This window comes from Pezoporus flaviventris, unplaced genomic scaffold (assembly GCF_033815535.1).
Source record: "Pezoporus flaviventris isolate CSIRO_AGI_PZ_B2104156 unplaced genomic scaffold, CSIRO_AGI_Pfla_v1 ptg000002l, whole genome shotgun sequence".
Classification (NCBI taxonomy): Eukaryota; Metazoa; Chordata; class Aves; order Psittaciformes; family Psittacidae; genus Pezoporus; species Pezoporus flaviventris.
Genome location: NW_026892550.1, coordinates 68,645,262 through 68,659,851, shown reverse-complemented (window position 1 = coordinate 68,659,851; position 14,590 = coordinate 68,645,262). Strand labels below are relative to the sequence as shown.

Genomic DNA, 14,590 nt, shown 5'->3' with positions numbered 1-14,590 from the left:
CTAATTAACTCCTCCAATAATACAAAAAAAAGTTTACTTTTTATAGCATTGACCCTGCAGGGCCAGCAGTGATGTGAATGGCATAATTCAGAGGTTAGAGCAAAAGCACAGTGCAGGTCTTTGCAGAAACGTTGCTCAACCATTCAGCAAGGTGATGCAATCATGCCTTGTCTGTGGGATCAAAGTGCAGGGTGTTTAATTGAAAAAAAAAAACAAACGTTCTCAGTTTGGAAGACCTTTCAGGGTTAGTCTGTTTGAAGCATGTTCATCATTGCATTAGAGAATCTATTCTAGTGCAGGTTAAGTGGCTTTCTAGTTGTCCTGGGTTCAGCTGTGAAAATCTAATACCACAGTTAATCTCCTCCAACAAGCCTCCAATGTATGTATAAACACACTCAAATGGCCATGGCTGCTGGACAAATGCCTATAAAGTTAACAGTATATCACTATTTGAACAGCTTGTGCTAATGGGAAAAGGAAATGCGAACAGCTTGAAAGAACATTTTGCTTTGAAAAGTCATCTTCTATTACAACTATTTCAGCTGTACCTCTGAGAAAGTTGGGGCTGTTCAGCCTGGAGAAAAGAAGCTGTGTGGAGACCTTATAGCAGCTTTCCTGTATCTGAAGGGGGGCTACAAGGATGCTGTAGAGGGACTGTAGTGATAGGACAAGGGGCAATGCGATCTAACTTAAACAGGGGAAGTTCAGGTTAGATGTAAAAGTTCTTTACTGTAAGGGTGGTGAGGCACTGGAATGGGTTGCCCAAGGAAGTTGTGAATGCTCCATTCCTGGCAGTGTTCAAAGTCAGGCTGAACAGAGCCTTAGCTGATATGGTCTACTGTGAGGCATCCCTACCTATGGCCAGGGGGGTTCGAATTAGATTATTTTAAGGTCCTTTCCAACCCAAACCAGTTTGTGATTCTATTAATCTTAAATATATTGTTCATTTAAATTTATTGTTATAAAAAAAGGCAATTGCCATTATAGGCATTAGGTCAAGCACAATTTTATGTGTTCAGTTACAGCTGTAAGTTACTGACTGAAACCCACATAGACATTCTCTGTGCTCTCTGGTGGTGCATATGGATAGGATTTAAGAGCTTTCTGTTTATAAACAGTAAGCAGAGTCATAATTAAACAGTGCAAATATTTCTTACAGTGAAACAGTAGTCCCTAAAAATAAGCCTCATCTTAATATTTATTTTTTAATCCAGGGTGTGCTAACTATGTCCTATTTTCCTTTCAAGTGTATAAAGTAACTTAAGTGCCCTATTAGTTGAGAGAGTTGAGGGCCAGTACATGCACATGCTGATATGTTTAAGACCACTGAAACAACATCAACCACCTACTGAATTGTCAGCTCTGTCCTCTCCCTTTTGAGTTAGTGGACAGAAATGATACCACCTTCCTCTCAGACCTGCAGTACTTCTCATCCTGGAGAAACAGTTAACAGAAAGCTTACAGTCAGTCTTGAGGTCAGCTCCCACCCACAATTCCTAACCTGTTCTCTTCTATAAAAGACCCCTTGAAGGAAAGATTTATTCTCCCAAATCTTCATGTTGCTCAAGGCAACCAAAGAGCAGAAGTTACTTCAGCAGACTAACTGAGCTACAGAACAACTTGCTCTGTCATGTAGCAACAGCTGGGAGTTTTGTTTTACATGACAGCACAAAAACTCCCAACTTGTCAGTGCAGTTGTTCACTTGCCTTGGTCTCTTTCCCTCTCACCCTCCCTTCAATGCCTGATCCAGATTTTCTTCAGCTTGAGGTGGAACTAGATCATCTTAAGGTCCTTTCCAACCCTAACTATTATATGATTTTGTGACTATACCTGTGTGTGCAGGCAGCCTAGCCTGCTCACAGTGGATATGTTCAATGAAATAGCTGGTGCTGAAGTCCCAGTAACAGCATTCCAGACAACTGTTCTTCTCTGGTATTATCCCACCAATTGGGTGCCCATTAACCATTAGATGCAGGAGGTAAGCTGCTGAAGCTCATCTTCCAGTCCACCACCAAAACCCTTTCCATTTCAGGTGTTCTGACTGCTCCACCATGCAAGGCAGGAAAGACTTAGCGGAGACAATTGGATCAGCAACGTGCTTTTGAATTAAATGTTCCAAACCAGCATACTAATTTATGCATTTCCAGAAATCCTACAGAACTATGTTCTTCAGACCAAGTTCACTCCAAAGAAGTGGAGTGCAAGCTAGACCTAGGTTCCTCATTATAGAAAGAAAAGCTTGCTTAAATGGCAGCATACGTTTGTAACAAAAAATACAAAGAACAAGCAGCTTTCTGCCCTATAAAAATATCACCTGATAGAAGCTGGAAATATTTTACATTATCTGTCATACTAAAAGGCCACAACTTAAAATAAATTTGTGTTGAAAAGCCTTACCTTGGGAAAAAAAACAAACCTTATGAATTTAAGCTAAGTAGTTGCTAACAATACTGTGGTATTGTTCTAGGTATGCAGAATATGCCATCTCTTATTTCAGAAACAATCCTATTCCCTACCCATCAGCACAGGCCAGTTTTTTTAAAAGCCTGCTCCCACCCTGACAAAGTAATACATTAAGCCAAGGACAGTCCTTCCTGACCTTTGCTCTTCTCCCAGCAGGATAATCTGACTAAAAGGGACTCACATGCCTGGCATCTGAGAAGAAGTGCTTCCTGGAAAGTAGGGAGTAGAGACTAAGGTACTCTAGGCTTAAACCTTTGTTACTCCAGCCACTCTTCAGGAATTCTTTAGCACTAAGATTTCAGGTCAAGTAACTCACTTCTATCACAGTTAATAAATTGAGTCAGTTCACTGGTCAAGTTGTAATAGACCATCAGTCTTAAAGCATTTATTGTTTACTTAATACATTACATAAGTTAAAACACCCAAGTTCCTATTACAGTGTAGGTAACCACACTTCCTAGTATGCCTCAAAAGCCGTAAGCAGTTGGTGCAGAGATGCATTCATCCCATAGCCCTACGCAAAGCAACACCAGCTCCAGTCCAGGGGCCAGATTTACCTAGCCAGGCAGCTGCTTGGAACACTGCTCATGCCTTTGTAGCCTACCTTGCACATCTTCAGAACACACTTGAGGTTCATTTTTCAGGTTGCCAAACCATTTCCTAAAGGGGGTGGCAGAGATCTGCTGCTCATGCAGTTGAACCAGGTTTGAGACAGGATTTACAGAGCTCTGCACTTGAGAAGGTCTTCTACTGCAGACAGGGTGAAAGTTTAGGGGTTCTATGATTAATCTAAGCAGGTCTGCCATTAGATAAGCAGCTTCCAAAATCCCATTAATGGTGTCCCCACCACTGATGAAGAACTCTATCCTCATGTTCAGTCACCAGGGTTCTGTTACCACATTCTTCCCAGCGTCTCACCTTCCCATTCTCCACCAAGATAAATTTCCACTCAACTCTGGTGTCTACTGGCAAACTAACAGATTCAGACCAGAAGTCATCCTTGTCATGCTTGAGGGGAACATAGCTGTGCCACTGGCCAAGACACTCGTGGTCACCAGTAACACCAATGAGCTGACCAGCCGAGTGGGTGATGTAGTGCACACGGAAAGTCACGTGGATGTTTTGAAACATGGGGGGCACAGCTGCAACTCGCTTGGCTCTCAAATCCCCATCGGGGCAGTCTCCTTGTTCCCATTCCTTGCTGTCTGCGTCTTCCATTCTACCATTCTTGCCAGCCTCCCCCCAGGCCAGATGAGGGGAAACGACTTCCCAGTCTTCATGGTCCAAGTCCCTACTCTCCTGACCTTGCTGTTCCTCACTTCTGTCCTTACAAACACCATCAGGGGCTCCTGCCGAGTTCATCACACTCCATCCATCACTTGCCTGTCCCATCTGGGGTCTTGGTTCACCGGCCTGGCTTCCATGGGTATCAGCTGGATGCTCCCTGGAGCCAGTGGCTCCCTGCTTCAGCAGCAGTTGCTCCGTCTCCAGAGGTTCACTGGAAACTCCACCACCTTCAACATGGTTAAGCTCTTCTCTTGGCCCAGTCACCAGACCCTCTCCTGGCTTCCGAGTGCTGGTCAGGGCAGCAGCCTTGGCCTCTGTAAGATCCTCTAGAAACAGAACAGGAATGGTTTTAGCAGTGCAGTTAAGCTTTACAGCAGCAAACCAAGTCCTCACTTGCTCTTGGGCAGACCGGCACACCCCGGCTCCCAGCCGTCCCCCTGCGTAGTACCTGTGGCCGCCGCCGCTGTCTCACCGGCCACCTCCTCGCCTCGCCCATCACCTCCGCCGTACCAGAACCAGGCGACGAGGGCGGCCAGCAGCCCCACCACCAGCGCCGGCCACAGCCCTGGCCACAGCCAGCCCCAGCCACGGGCCTCGGCGGGTAACGCGGCCGCGGGGAAGCGCGGAGGAGCGGCGGGCTGCCGCAGGACGGGCGGGCCGCGGTCACGGGCCATGGCCGGGTGCTTGCAGTGGGGCCGCCGCTGCCCACCCGGCGCCGCTTTAAGCCGGGTACCGGCCCCGGGGAGGAGCCGGCCCTGAGGCGGGAGGCGGCTCTTGTCGGACGGGTTGGGGGGGGGGGGGGGGCTGGAGGGAGGGAAAAGGCAGGTCAGGATAAAAAAGGCAAAAGTTAGGTGAGAAAAGTTGAAAGGCTTCTTCTTCCCTGCTCCCTTTTTTATAATCTCCCTTTTTTTTCCTCCTGTCTGTAGTTAGGCAGTCCACACAAGGTAGCCAAATATACTGCAAAAATGAGGGCAGAGGACACACAGAAGTTAAGGACTGGATGAGTGAGGTTCTTCCCTATTTCTGCTATAGGTGCTGCAGAAGTTTATGGAGCTTAATTCTAGCAGTACTGGTGACCTTAGATTTACACACTGTAGCTGGGGTAACTGATTTGCTTTGTACTTTTAATGCCTGACCTGATGAAAATCCATTTTTTTTTTCTGGTATCCCTAAGCAAGTGAGATTGAATTCACTACTAATTTTGTCACTTCTGCATCTAAAGACTACAATTGGATTTCTTAACACTGTCCTGCTCTTCTGTCTCCTTCTGCTCAGGAAGCTTTTTTGGGCTACCAAGACTTCAGAGTCCATTAGTGCAGAGGATAATTGATGTTTCTTTTAATTTGCCTTTGTTGTACTACTCACGTTTCCTCTTTAAGCAATGATGTCAAATTGTATTTCAAAACTAAGAGGTTATACAGATAAGTCTCACTATGAATGCAAGAAATTTAGTAAATGCAATTTATGACTTCATGTTTTGGTAGTTCTAGAGTGACAAAGTGTAAAAATGTTTATGGGTATACATTATTAACACCAAAGATTAACCCCAGAGGGAGGCAGTTCCGTGCAATCTGACTGCTGCCTTTCTGAAACCCATTCTCTTTCTCTGAACAAAGGAGTTGTCATTACTTGATTTCTAAAGCCCACTGATGAGATTTTATCAGCTATCTCATTAGAAAAGTCTATTTCCAGTGTGTGAACTTCTTAATCTTTCCGTGTCATTTGGAGCAGTGCTACCTCAGCTTAACAGGACAGTAAATGTCATTTGAATTTATAGAAGCACAAGTGTGCAGCCTTCACAGTGAAGTTCACTGGCTGGTATGGAATATGGTGGCCTGTGCCAATGCACAGAGTTCATGATCTACATATTTTCCCTTTCTTTGCTTAGCACAGCAGCTAAGACATCTTCTCTGAAGCATTCCTCCAGCAAAGTGCTGAGCTTGTGTAAAGTAAAATATTTACTTTGGTACTTTAATGTCTGGATGTGTTCAGGCATGTGCTAAGCATGCACTGCTCAGATCTTCTGCTCAATAATACAGTGAAAGAAAAAAAAAACTGAGAAGCCAGGACCTGCCTGGGCACTTTCTCAGGGAATGTGGGTTTGGGTGCACTCTTTTGCCACTGCTGATGCTTCAAGGCCAGTTTAGCCTTGCTACTTAAAACAGACACTTGACTGTAATGAGTTGTGCTAACTACTGAAGCTCTTTGCATAGTAGATGATATTTTCCCAGTTTCCTTACATTTCTTTTTTCTAGCCTTCAAAGCAGAGACAGTCCCATTGTACACCACCTTGCTCAGCTGGGATTATTAGTTAGGGCACCTGCTGTTTGTGAGGCAGTATGTGTGTACTGCAAGTTAAACCTCCTAGTAATTTCCCTGAAGCACAGCAGACAAAAATCCTTAACTATTATGTTATGAGACTAAAAGAGCATCTTTCTGCCACCCCTCAGCACAGATGAAGAGGTAGTGTTTGGAGCTGCTAACCACGTTTCTTTTCTTAGATATATTTGAGAAAACAGCTTAGGAAGGAAGAGATACCAAATTGACACAGCTTAGAAGTGACTATTACAGAAATCCTTAAGGAACAGTTTATTTTGGAAGACACAAAAATGCACGTGATGAAAGGCAGGGTGCTGCTTTAATGGGCAAGGAAAGAGCAAAGGTCTCCTCCGTTCTATTCATCTTCCATGTTCATACAACTCTCTTCTGTTGCCAGACTGTTTTTCACCCATTATCTCCAGAAGAAACTAAAGCAAAGCACACAGATTACTTTGAGTGCTCAGAGAGTAACTGTTGTTACTAGAAATGCATTTGACTGCATAACTAGTATATATATACTATATGTATATGGTATAACTAGTTTTAGATTGCTCTGTCATGGTTGAAACAGTGATATCCTTTCCAGATAGCAGTGCATTTGTGCTTTGGAACTCCTCTTAGGATGTCTGTAATTTATTTTCTGTTCCTTTTTTTTTTTTTTAGAACAAGGTTCTTGGAGAACACTAAGGCTGAAATTCCTGAGTCACTGATCACTCATTGAATGTTAGAAGCAGAGATACTGTACAGAACAGTCATGGCCTAAGAGCTCACAGTTTGCTGAGGTTCCTCTTCTGAAGCAAACACACAGGTTTACCTTAGGTAACATACCCCTAGGTTTTGGTAGCCTTTCCTCCCTAGGGATTCTTGAAATGCTCACATCCCACATCCCATAGAACATGGAGACCTCTGCCTCCCCTGGGAATTTCCAAAGTAGATTAACAGAAATACTTCAAAATGTGTCTTGTGTTTTTCTTGAAGCTTTCATTGGAACAGCATGAAGGGACAGTACAATAAAGGCACAAGGAAATAGTTTCTCCAAGCCTCAGGGGCACAATTCTGTTTCTAATTAATTCAAGGTTTTAGTTTGTTCATGCAGCCATTTCTGATGTGGTGTTAGTTTGGAAGTTAGTGTTCTCTGAACACTGAGTCTTTGTCCCACCGTTGCTCATTCAGTAAAATGGGATAGCAGTTGCTTGACCATATTTTGAAAAGCTACATGTGACTTTGCAGAGTTACCAGCCTAGGATTAATTACTGGCCTGAGATCAGGAGCCTCAAACCCGCCACTTCACATTTCAAAACCAAGTCAGAGGGCAGATATTTGCTATCACAATTCTATAAACATCTCTACAGCCATAGGTGTTACTGGGAAGGTCTAGCTCACATCTACTGTCTCAGATGTTTCTGAATGTTAGTCTGTAAAATGTGCCATCTAGTGTGGTGACAGGGAATTTCAGCTGTAGCTTAAGAGCCCTGCTGAATCAGAATTCCAGTTCTGGCAGTCAGGGATGCTATTTCGGGAGGGCTTTTGAGCATGGCCAGTGTCTGATCCCATGGTATCCACAGTTGCTGTATTTAAGATGCACTGCTCTTAAACAAGCCTTGTGTGTGTACAGTGCTTCTTCCAGTTTTACTTTTAGAATAGAACAAAATAGAAATATGAACACCTACAAAATAAATACAAATAAGGGAGCCCGGTGGTTGTACTATCAGGGCATCTGCAAGATCCAGAGACAATTCAAGAATGAGTTTGGCAAGGAAGGCTTTATGGAGGTTTGCAGGGAGCTCTTCCTGAGGATAAGGACAGCACATGTAAAAATCCCAGTGGTGCTTTTACGAAGCTGTACTGAGGAGGGAAAGGAGAATAGGTCATATACCAGCCATTTGCTAGTGAGTTGGGTTTTTTTTTTGCAGCCAAAGGAGTAAATAGTTTAACAGGAAACAGTCAGGTTTGGGACTATACCTCTGTAGTAAAAGAGAAGGCATAGCAGAGTAGAGGAAGGAACGTAGGGGATATAGGGAGAAGGGTGAAGCACAGATGGAGCTGTGGATGCAAGTACAGAAATAGGGTATTTTGTTCATCTCTTCTTCCTGTCCCCAGTGAGAAGATGTGCCGAAAGGCAGAGCTAAATGGAGATGGGAAAAGGAACAACATCGTTTCATAGATATCTTAACCGTAGCTCACAAAGCCTAAAAGTAGCTCTCCCTAGAAGCCAGGTTAAAATCTAAAATTCAAGACACTGCTGCCATGGAGGTTTTCCTGGCAGCTGCTTCACACTTTCTGTGTTGGGTCCCCACCCAACCAAACAGAAAAATGATATGGGCAAACTATTCACCTACTTTGGACCTGCATCAGACTCGGGAAGAAACCACAACCCTGTGCCATCCTTTTCCCATGCTGACTGCGAGCGCCCCGGCTTAGGAGCACTGAGCGCTCTTCCCGGTGCAACATTTCCCAGAAGCCAGCAGGTGGCACATGAGGACCTTCTGTCCTAGATCTCTGACCAACGCGCTGCTTTCTGCAGTAAGGGACTGAAGAAAGGGAGAGCAGAGAAGCAGGCAGGCTAGAACTGGTGGAAATAGTGCCCTCAGAGCTGGCTTTCAGGGTAGCTAGTAATGAGGATACCCCCAAATCCAGACCTATTTTACATTAAAATCTGGAAGGCAGCCAGGGATGAGCTGTTTCTCATAATGAATCAGCACAAGTGTCTGTATGCCTTACGGTGAAGGAAAGCCAGGCACCATGAGGGCCTTTCCTTGTGTCCAAAGAATCAAAGCAATAGGCTGAAAGAGATCTCTGGGGTCCAGTTTGCTGGTCACCTGGAGGCCATCCGTAAATGTATTTATTTTTAAACTCCTCCCCTCCAACATGCACGTGGATGGCAAATACGTTTCTACCTGTCAGCAGGCACAGGTTCCCAACCACTACCAGTTACAAAGTTGAATGTTTATCATTCTTATTGTGAAATCCAAGTATTGTAAGACAGTAAAGGTTAGCTATATCTTAAGGGCTTTGTTCTTCATAGCCACCAAAATACTTGTAAGAGGGTCCATGTGTTCTCTACAAAACACAACTTCTAACAGTCAAGAAGTGCTGGTCTTTTTTTACCCTTCTCCCACAAGACAGCATCAACCTACTGATGATTATGTAGCTGATCTTGAAAGAGCAATAAACCAGAGCCCTCAAGATGATGTATTAAATATTTAACTGTCCTTTCTGTTAGAAAATCATTGCTAGTTTATAACCTAAACCTGTCCCAAAGAAATATGGGAAGCAAAGTAATTCCAGTGTCTTTTTATCCCCCTTGTACTTAATTGGATCTTCTGATGCATGCCCCCAGTTATCTCTTAACTGTATTAGAAACTCTGCTTACTCTATCTTGGCATGCTGGTCACAGGTATGTAACCAGTCCTGTAGCTCTCCCCATTTTCTTTAGAATTTGTTTCCATCTTTCCTGAAGAACAGTAACCAAAGAAGGAAGGACACAGACATCGCCCCCAGAGGTGGTCCCACCCAAGCTGAGAAGCACAGAGTTATCTCATGTTTGTCTTGGTTCTCACAATAGGATGGTTCCTTTTTTTTTGCACAATGAGGATGGGGCTGACATTTACAATCTACCAGAATCCCCATATCCTTCCCTTGCTGAACTCCTACCTCATCAGTTGTTCCTCATTCAGTGTTTGCGCAGCTGAGAAGTTCTGCTTCAGAGAAGTCATTTGGCCCTGGTTTTGCACTCCCTTATTTTTCAGGTTTTGTCCAACATGTCAAGATCACTTTGAATCCATTTGAAGCCCTTTAAGCTCTTTGTAGTGTTTTCTAACTGGGTGCCATCTGCACATTTAATAGATTCTTTGGAAGTGCACCAAGTTTCCATGAATTTTCAAAGAAACAGCTTGTGATTCTGATTTTCTACAATTTTTCCATATTATATTGCATTTCACCCTTGCTTAGCTTACTTAAAGCATCAAATGGGTCTAACACCATTCTTTACTACTTACTCATAGTAACCTGACTTGTTGGGTTTGAGGAAGATCTTATGGCTTGCCCAGGCCAGACTCCTGTTGTATTTCCTTTATCTTCTCTGAACTTATGTGCTGTGCTAGTAGTATCAAGGAATGACAGCTTTCCATAAATCCCCTTTTCTCATAGATTTCTTTACAATGAGCCATTATTTGGCAGCTTTTTCAGTTTATTTATCACCCTCTTTGCAAGTCGTGCTTTCTGTTTTGTTGTTCTCCATTCTCTTTTGTCTTAGCTGGTACAGTTGTATTTCATGATTGGTGCCTGATGTTTTTTCCCTCCTCCCAGGTTAGAATCAAATTCTTTATCAGGATGTTACATATTTCTCCCTCCCGAAATAAGCAGCCACAGATATATCCTTATTTATAAATAAGGCAGTAACAGCAGTCTTTCATGTGCCTTGAAATACAGTTTTGCTGACATCAAATCTGCATGCCCTATTCTGAAACTGTTCCTGCAAGTTCCTCTTCCCTAGTCAAATTTTTGAAGGATGATGCCATTGGTCACTTAGTCATGTGCCACATTGGTCTGATGACAGGAGAAAGCATGAAGACCTTTCCCACCCAGGCATGTTAGAGGAAAAGGCAAGACATTAGCCAGTAATTTGGCACAACAAGCTAACACTTGATGTAGTGACTCCATCCTGAGACCCAGGTCACATGCTACAACCAACCAGGAGTGTGATTTTCTTTCTGCTTCTCCAAAGTGTCTTCTACTTTGCCTGACTGTGGTGCCAGGGGATACAGCTAACGTATACAAGATACTGCAAACTGTGCTGAAGCTCTAGTTTAATGATTCCCACCCTAGGGACCAGCACTGCTTTTGGCCACAAGACAGTAAATACTCAAAATTCATGCTGGCAGGCACACCTAGTTCCAACTCACTTGCATGGCCAGGAACACCTTCCACTAGACCAGGCTGCTCAAAGGTCTTAAGGAAGGAGATGTCATAGGCTTCATACAAGGATTAGGCCCCTAGAAGCCCCCTCATTTCTTTAACTCCCCAGTCTGGGCTACTTGAACATAGTTTCCTTCATCCTTCTCCTGCAGTGGTCACTTTAAGACCTCAGCTGGGTGGCACATTTCCAGGGAAGCTAGTGCCTATCATGCCTTTAGCTAGTGTTGCCCTGCTCCAGGACAGGAGCTGTGGGCTGTCACACACAGAGCCTCATTGTACAAGCTGGTAGACACAAGATATTTGTATCAAGGCTGATACACAAAACATTTATTTATTGATGGCTGCCACTGACTAGCTGGGAGTACGGCTAGGGAGTAAGAATGACTCATTCTGGCCTTAGTTCTGGGCCTACCAAACGTGCATTTATGTGCAACAGACATTGGAGATCAGGAAGAGCCCCCCAGTGTGAGCCCTTCTGGTCTGTTTCCTCATCTGTGCCAATAAGTTGCACTTAATAATAGAGTCATAGACTCATAGAATGGTTTGGATTGGAAGGGAGCTTAAAGCTGATGCAGTTCCTACAGCCTGCCATGGGCAGGGACACCTTCCACTAGATCAGGTTGCTCCAAGCCCTGCCCAACCTGGCCTTGAACACTGCCAGGGATGGGACAGCCACAGCTTCTCTGGGCAACCTGTGCCAGGGCTTCACCACCCTCACAGGGAAAAGCTTTCTAATGTCTAATCTGAATCTCCCCTCTGTCAGTTTAAAGCCATTCCTCCTTGTCCTGTCCCTACAGGCCCTTGTCAACAGTCCCTCTCCAGATTTCTTCTCAGCCCCTTTAGGCACTGAAAGCTCCTCTAAGGTCTTCCCAGAGCCTTCTCTTCTCCAAGCTGTACAAGCCCAGCTCTCTCAGGAGGGACAGTCTGCAGGATTTGTGCATGGTAAGAATCCAGAGAGCTCAGCTGTGCTGGTATTGCTCCATGCTGATACTGCCTGCTAAAATATACTTGCATTTCAGAATTTCAGTTACAGTTAGTTGATCGCCTGAGTAAATGAGAATGTAATGCAGGCTAGAAAATCATCTAATTTAAGCCTTTGATACCTGTGTTTATTTCAGGAACAAGGGAAGGTATCAGCCTTGACTTAAGACAAAGCAGACATTGATTAGAGGTCTGCTCAAATGCACAGGCACAATCAACTGTAGTTAGCAGAGACTGGAAAAATCCCTTGCTTACTGTTCCAGACCTCCACTTTTCCTTAGTAAAATAGTATGTAGAGGTCGTGTGCATCTAGGCTTCATTGCAGCAGCATGCATTTTAAGCTCCAGAATCTGCTCTTAAATTCTTTCAGATCAATAAGAAGTTGAGCTATAAGCTAATAAAAGGGGGGGAAAAAAGAATCCTAGAGCACTGCAGTGGGATTTATAAAGGTACTGGGTCAACTGGTCCCTCACAACTACACAGAAGGTTTGTCTTTGGCTTCAAAAGGAGTAGTATGGGGAGTGCTGCAAATGGGTGTAGCAACAACACATTTCAGATATGCTTCTGTCTTACCATATTCCAGTAGAGCATCCTTCACCTTGTCAGACTGGCATTCATGTGGAATATGACTCACAGGGAAATGTGTGCCATTGGTTTGCCAATTTTAAATGTACTCTCTGCAGTATCATTCACTTCAAACTAGGTATATGGATAGTTGCAACTGTGCTTAGTCAGGCTGAATCTGAAGTGAGGAAATAAACATAACAGTTCTCTCTGACCCCTCACCAGCAAGTGCCAGAGTAAACGGATGCACTTGGCAGCAGAATCTGAACAGAATAAACTGACTTGTGATTTGCTTTGCATTTCAGCACTCTCTGTGTACAAAGCTCCTGTCAAATCAAAGGCCTTGGGTCAGGAACCATAGTTTCCATCTACCACTGAATTTATGTGGATTTGGGCCCTGAACAAAGTCCTACTGACAGCTATAGACTGCAATCCTCACTTTTTTTAGGAGCATAATATAGAAAAAAAAACAAACAAAAAAAAAGATGAAGTATATGATCACCATTTATTCCATTGAAATAAGAGATTCTTTACTATTTCTGGCAAGTTCAGGGTTATCATGAGATGTTTTCACAGCTGGAGGGTAAAGCTTCTGCTCCCCAGTGCCCTATACTGATGGGAATGTGGGACTGGTTCAGTAACTGAGGTGTGTGACTAATCTGACCATGTTAGCAAAGTGTCTCAGAAACCTGCTAGCTCCTCATAGCTTCACCTATGGTAAGGTCAGAGATACATTTTTATGGTGATCCAGGCTTTGTTGTCTTCCGATTTGTAAGTAATAATGAGGGGGAGGGGATTTATAAGGCAAAAGGGAACATAATCCTGGACTGGTTTTGCATTTCAGGTACCGGCTGGATGCTTATTTCAAGGAAGAATAGCAACACCTACATTGCCTTCACCTCTGTAAAGATGCTGTCTTTCAAATGAGAATGAAATAACTGAGGGTGGTGGCTAAGGGGGTGGTCCATCTCCCTTATGAAATCTTTCCCAGCTCCCTGCTTTGACCTGAGGTTGCAGTTTGGTTTAGCAGATGTTTTATGTGCCTTTATTTGAACCAGGTGGGCACAAAGTAGGGGTTTTCACTGGCTGGTGTCAAAGCTGAGGACCAAACATGAGGGACCACTCAGGCTCCAAGGTCTCAGGGTGTGAGAAGGGAGCTGTGCTGGATGCTGACATTCAGAAGCCAGATAAAGGACTAGATTACAAGCCAAGGGCTGATAAAACAGATTTCGTTTGCCTGTTTTCCCAATAACATACTTAGAGGGAAAAACTTGGTCCAAATCCTGCTAACCCTGATGGGTTTGGGTCTGCTCCAGGTGGAGCTTCGGGAGGAAAGTGTGAACATGCAAGGAGAGGCAGATGCTTGTGAACCCCATGTCACTAGGAGACAACATCCAGAACTGCCTGCGGGACCAAGAGAAGCTCCCAGGTACTATCTGCTTTGTTTGCCATGTTCTTGGGACATGTGCTCCACACTCTCCTCTTGCCTGTCCCCATGCTCACCAAGTCTGCCAGCAGCCCTTCCAAGTGACACATTGCCTTCCCTGCTGTTGCAGATAAGAAAGCCGAGATGAATTATGGATATCCTCTTTCTGTGTCAGCACAGACAGATTATCTTTGCTCTATTGCTGTGAACAGCATGGGCACATCTCAGCTGTGCTCTCAGCTCCTCCCTGGGTGCTCCTGCACTTCTGCTCTTCTCTTGGTGTGCAGAGGGTGTTCCCAGCAGTCCAGGGCTGTTTGCAGTGCTCATCAGCAACAGATCAAGCAAACCTCGTTGGTCCTGGAGCTGCTTCAGGACTGTATTGCTCTGTCAGTCTCCTTGGGCTCTAGCAGTTTAACCCATAATGGCTCCTCCCATGCCCTGAGCTGCCCTCAGGGAAGAAACTGGGTGGATAGCAAGACTTAATGAGCAAGTGTATATGATCAAGCACTTGAAAAGATAGTGTTCTTGGCTGTTGCAACCTGCAATGAAGCACTATGCAGTTTAGCAGCTATAACTTGATTCAAGGTAGTAAAACCCTGACAGTAGGAGATTTACTGACTAGATGGGGTTGG

At 44.3% G+C, this 14,590-nt stretch overlaps 1 protein-coding gene across 1 annotated transcript; it reads right to left on the bottom strand.

The window, feature by feature from the left end:
• Positions 1-2,816: 2,816 nt before the first annotated feature.
• Positions 2,817-4,455, bottom strand: STBD1 (starch binding domain 1). The gene is made up of 2 exons (XM_061442795.1): positions 4,200-4,455; positions 2,817-4,077 (listed from the first exon to the last, which is right to left on the bottom strand). Exons 1-2 carry the CDS (start codon positions 4,423-4,425, stop codon positions 3,296-3,298), a joined length of 1,008 nt encoding a protein of 335 aa, XP_061298779.1. The 5' UTR covers positions 4,426-4,455; the 3' UTR covers positions 2,817-3,295.
• Positions 4,456-14,590: the final 10,135 nt, after the last annotated feature.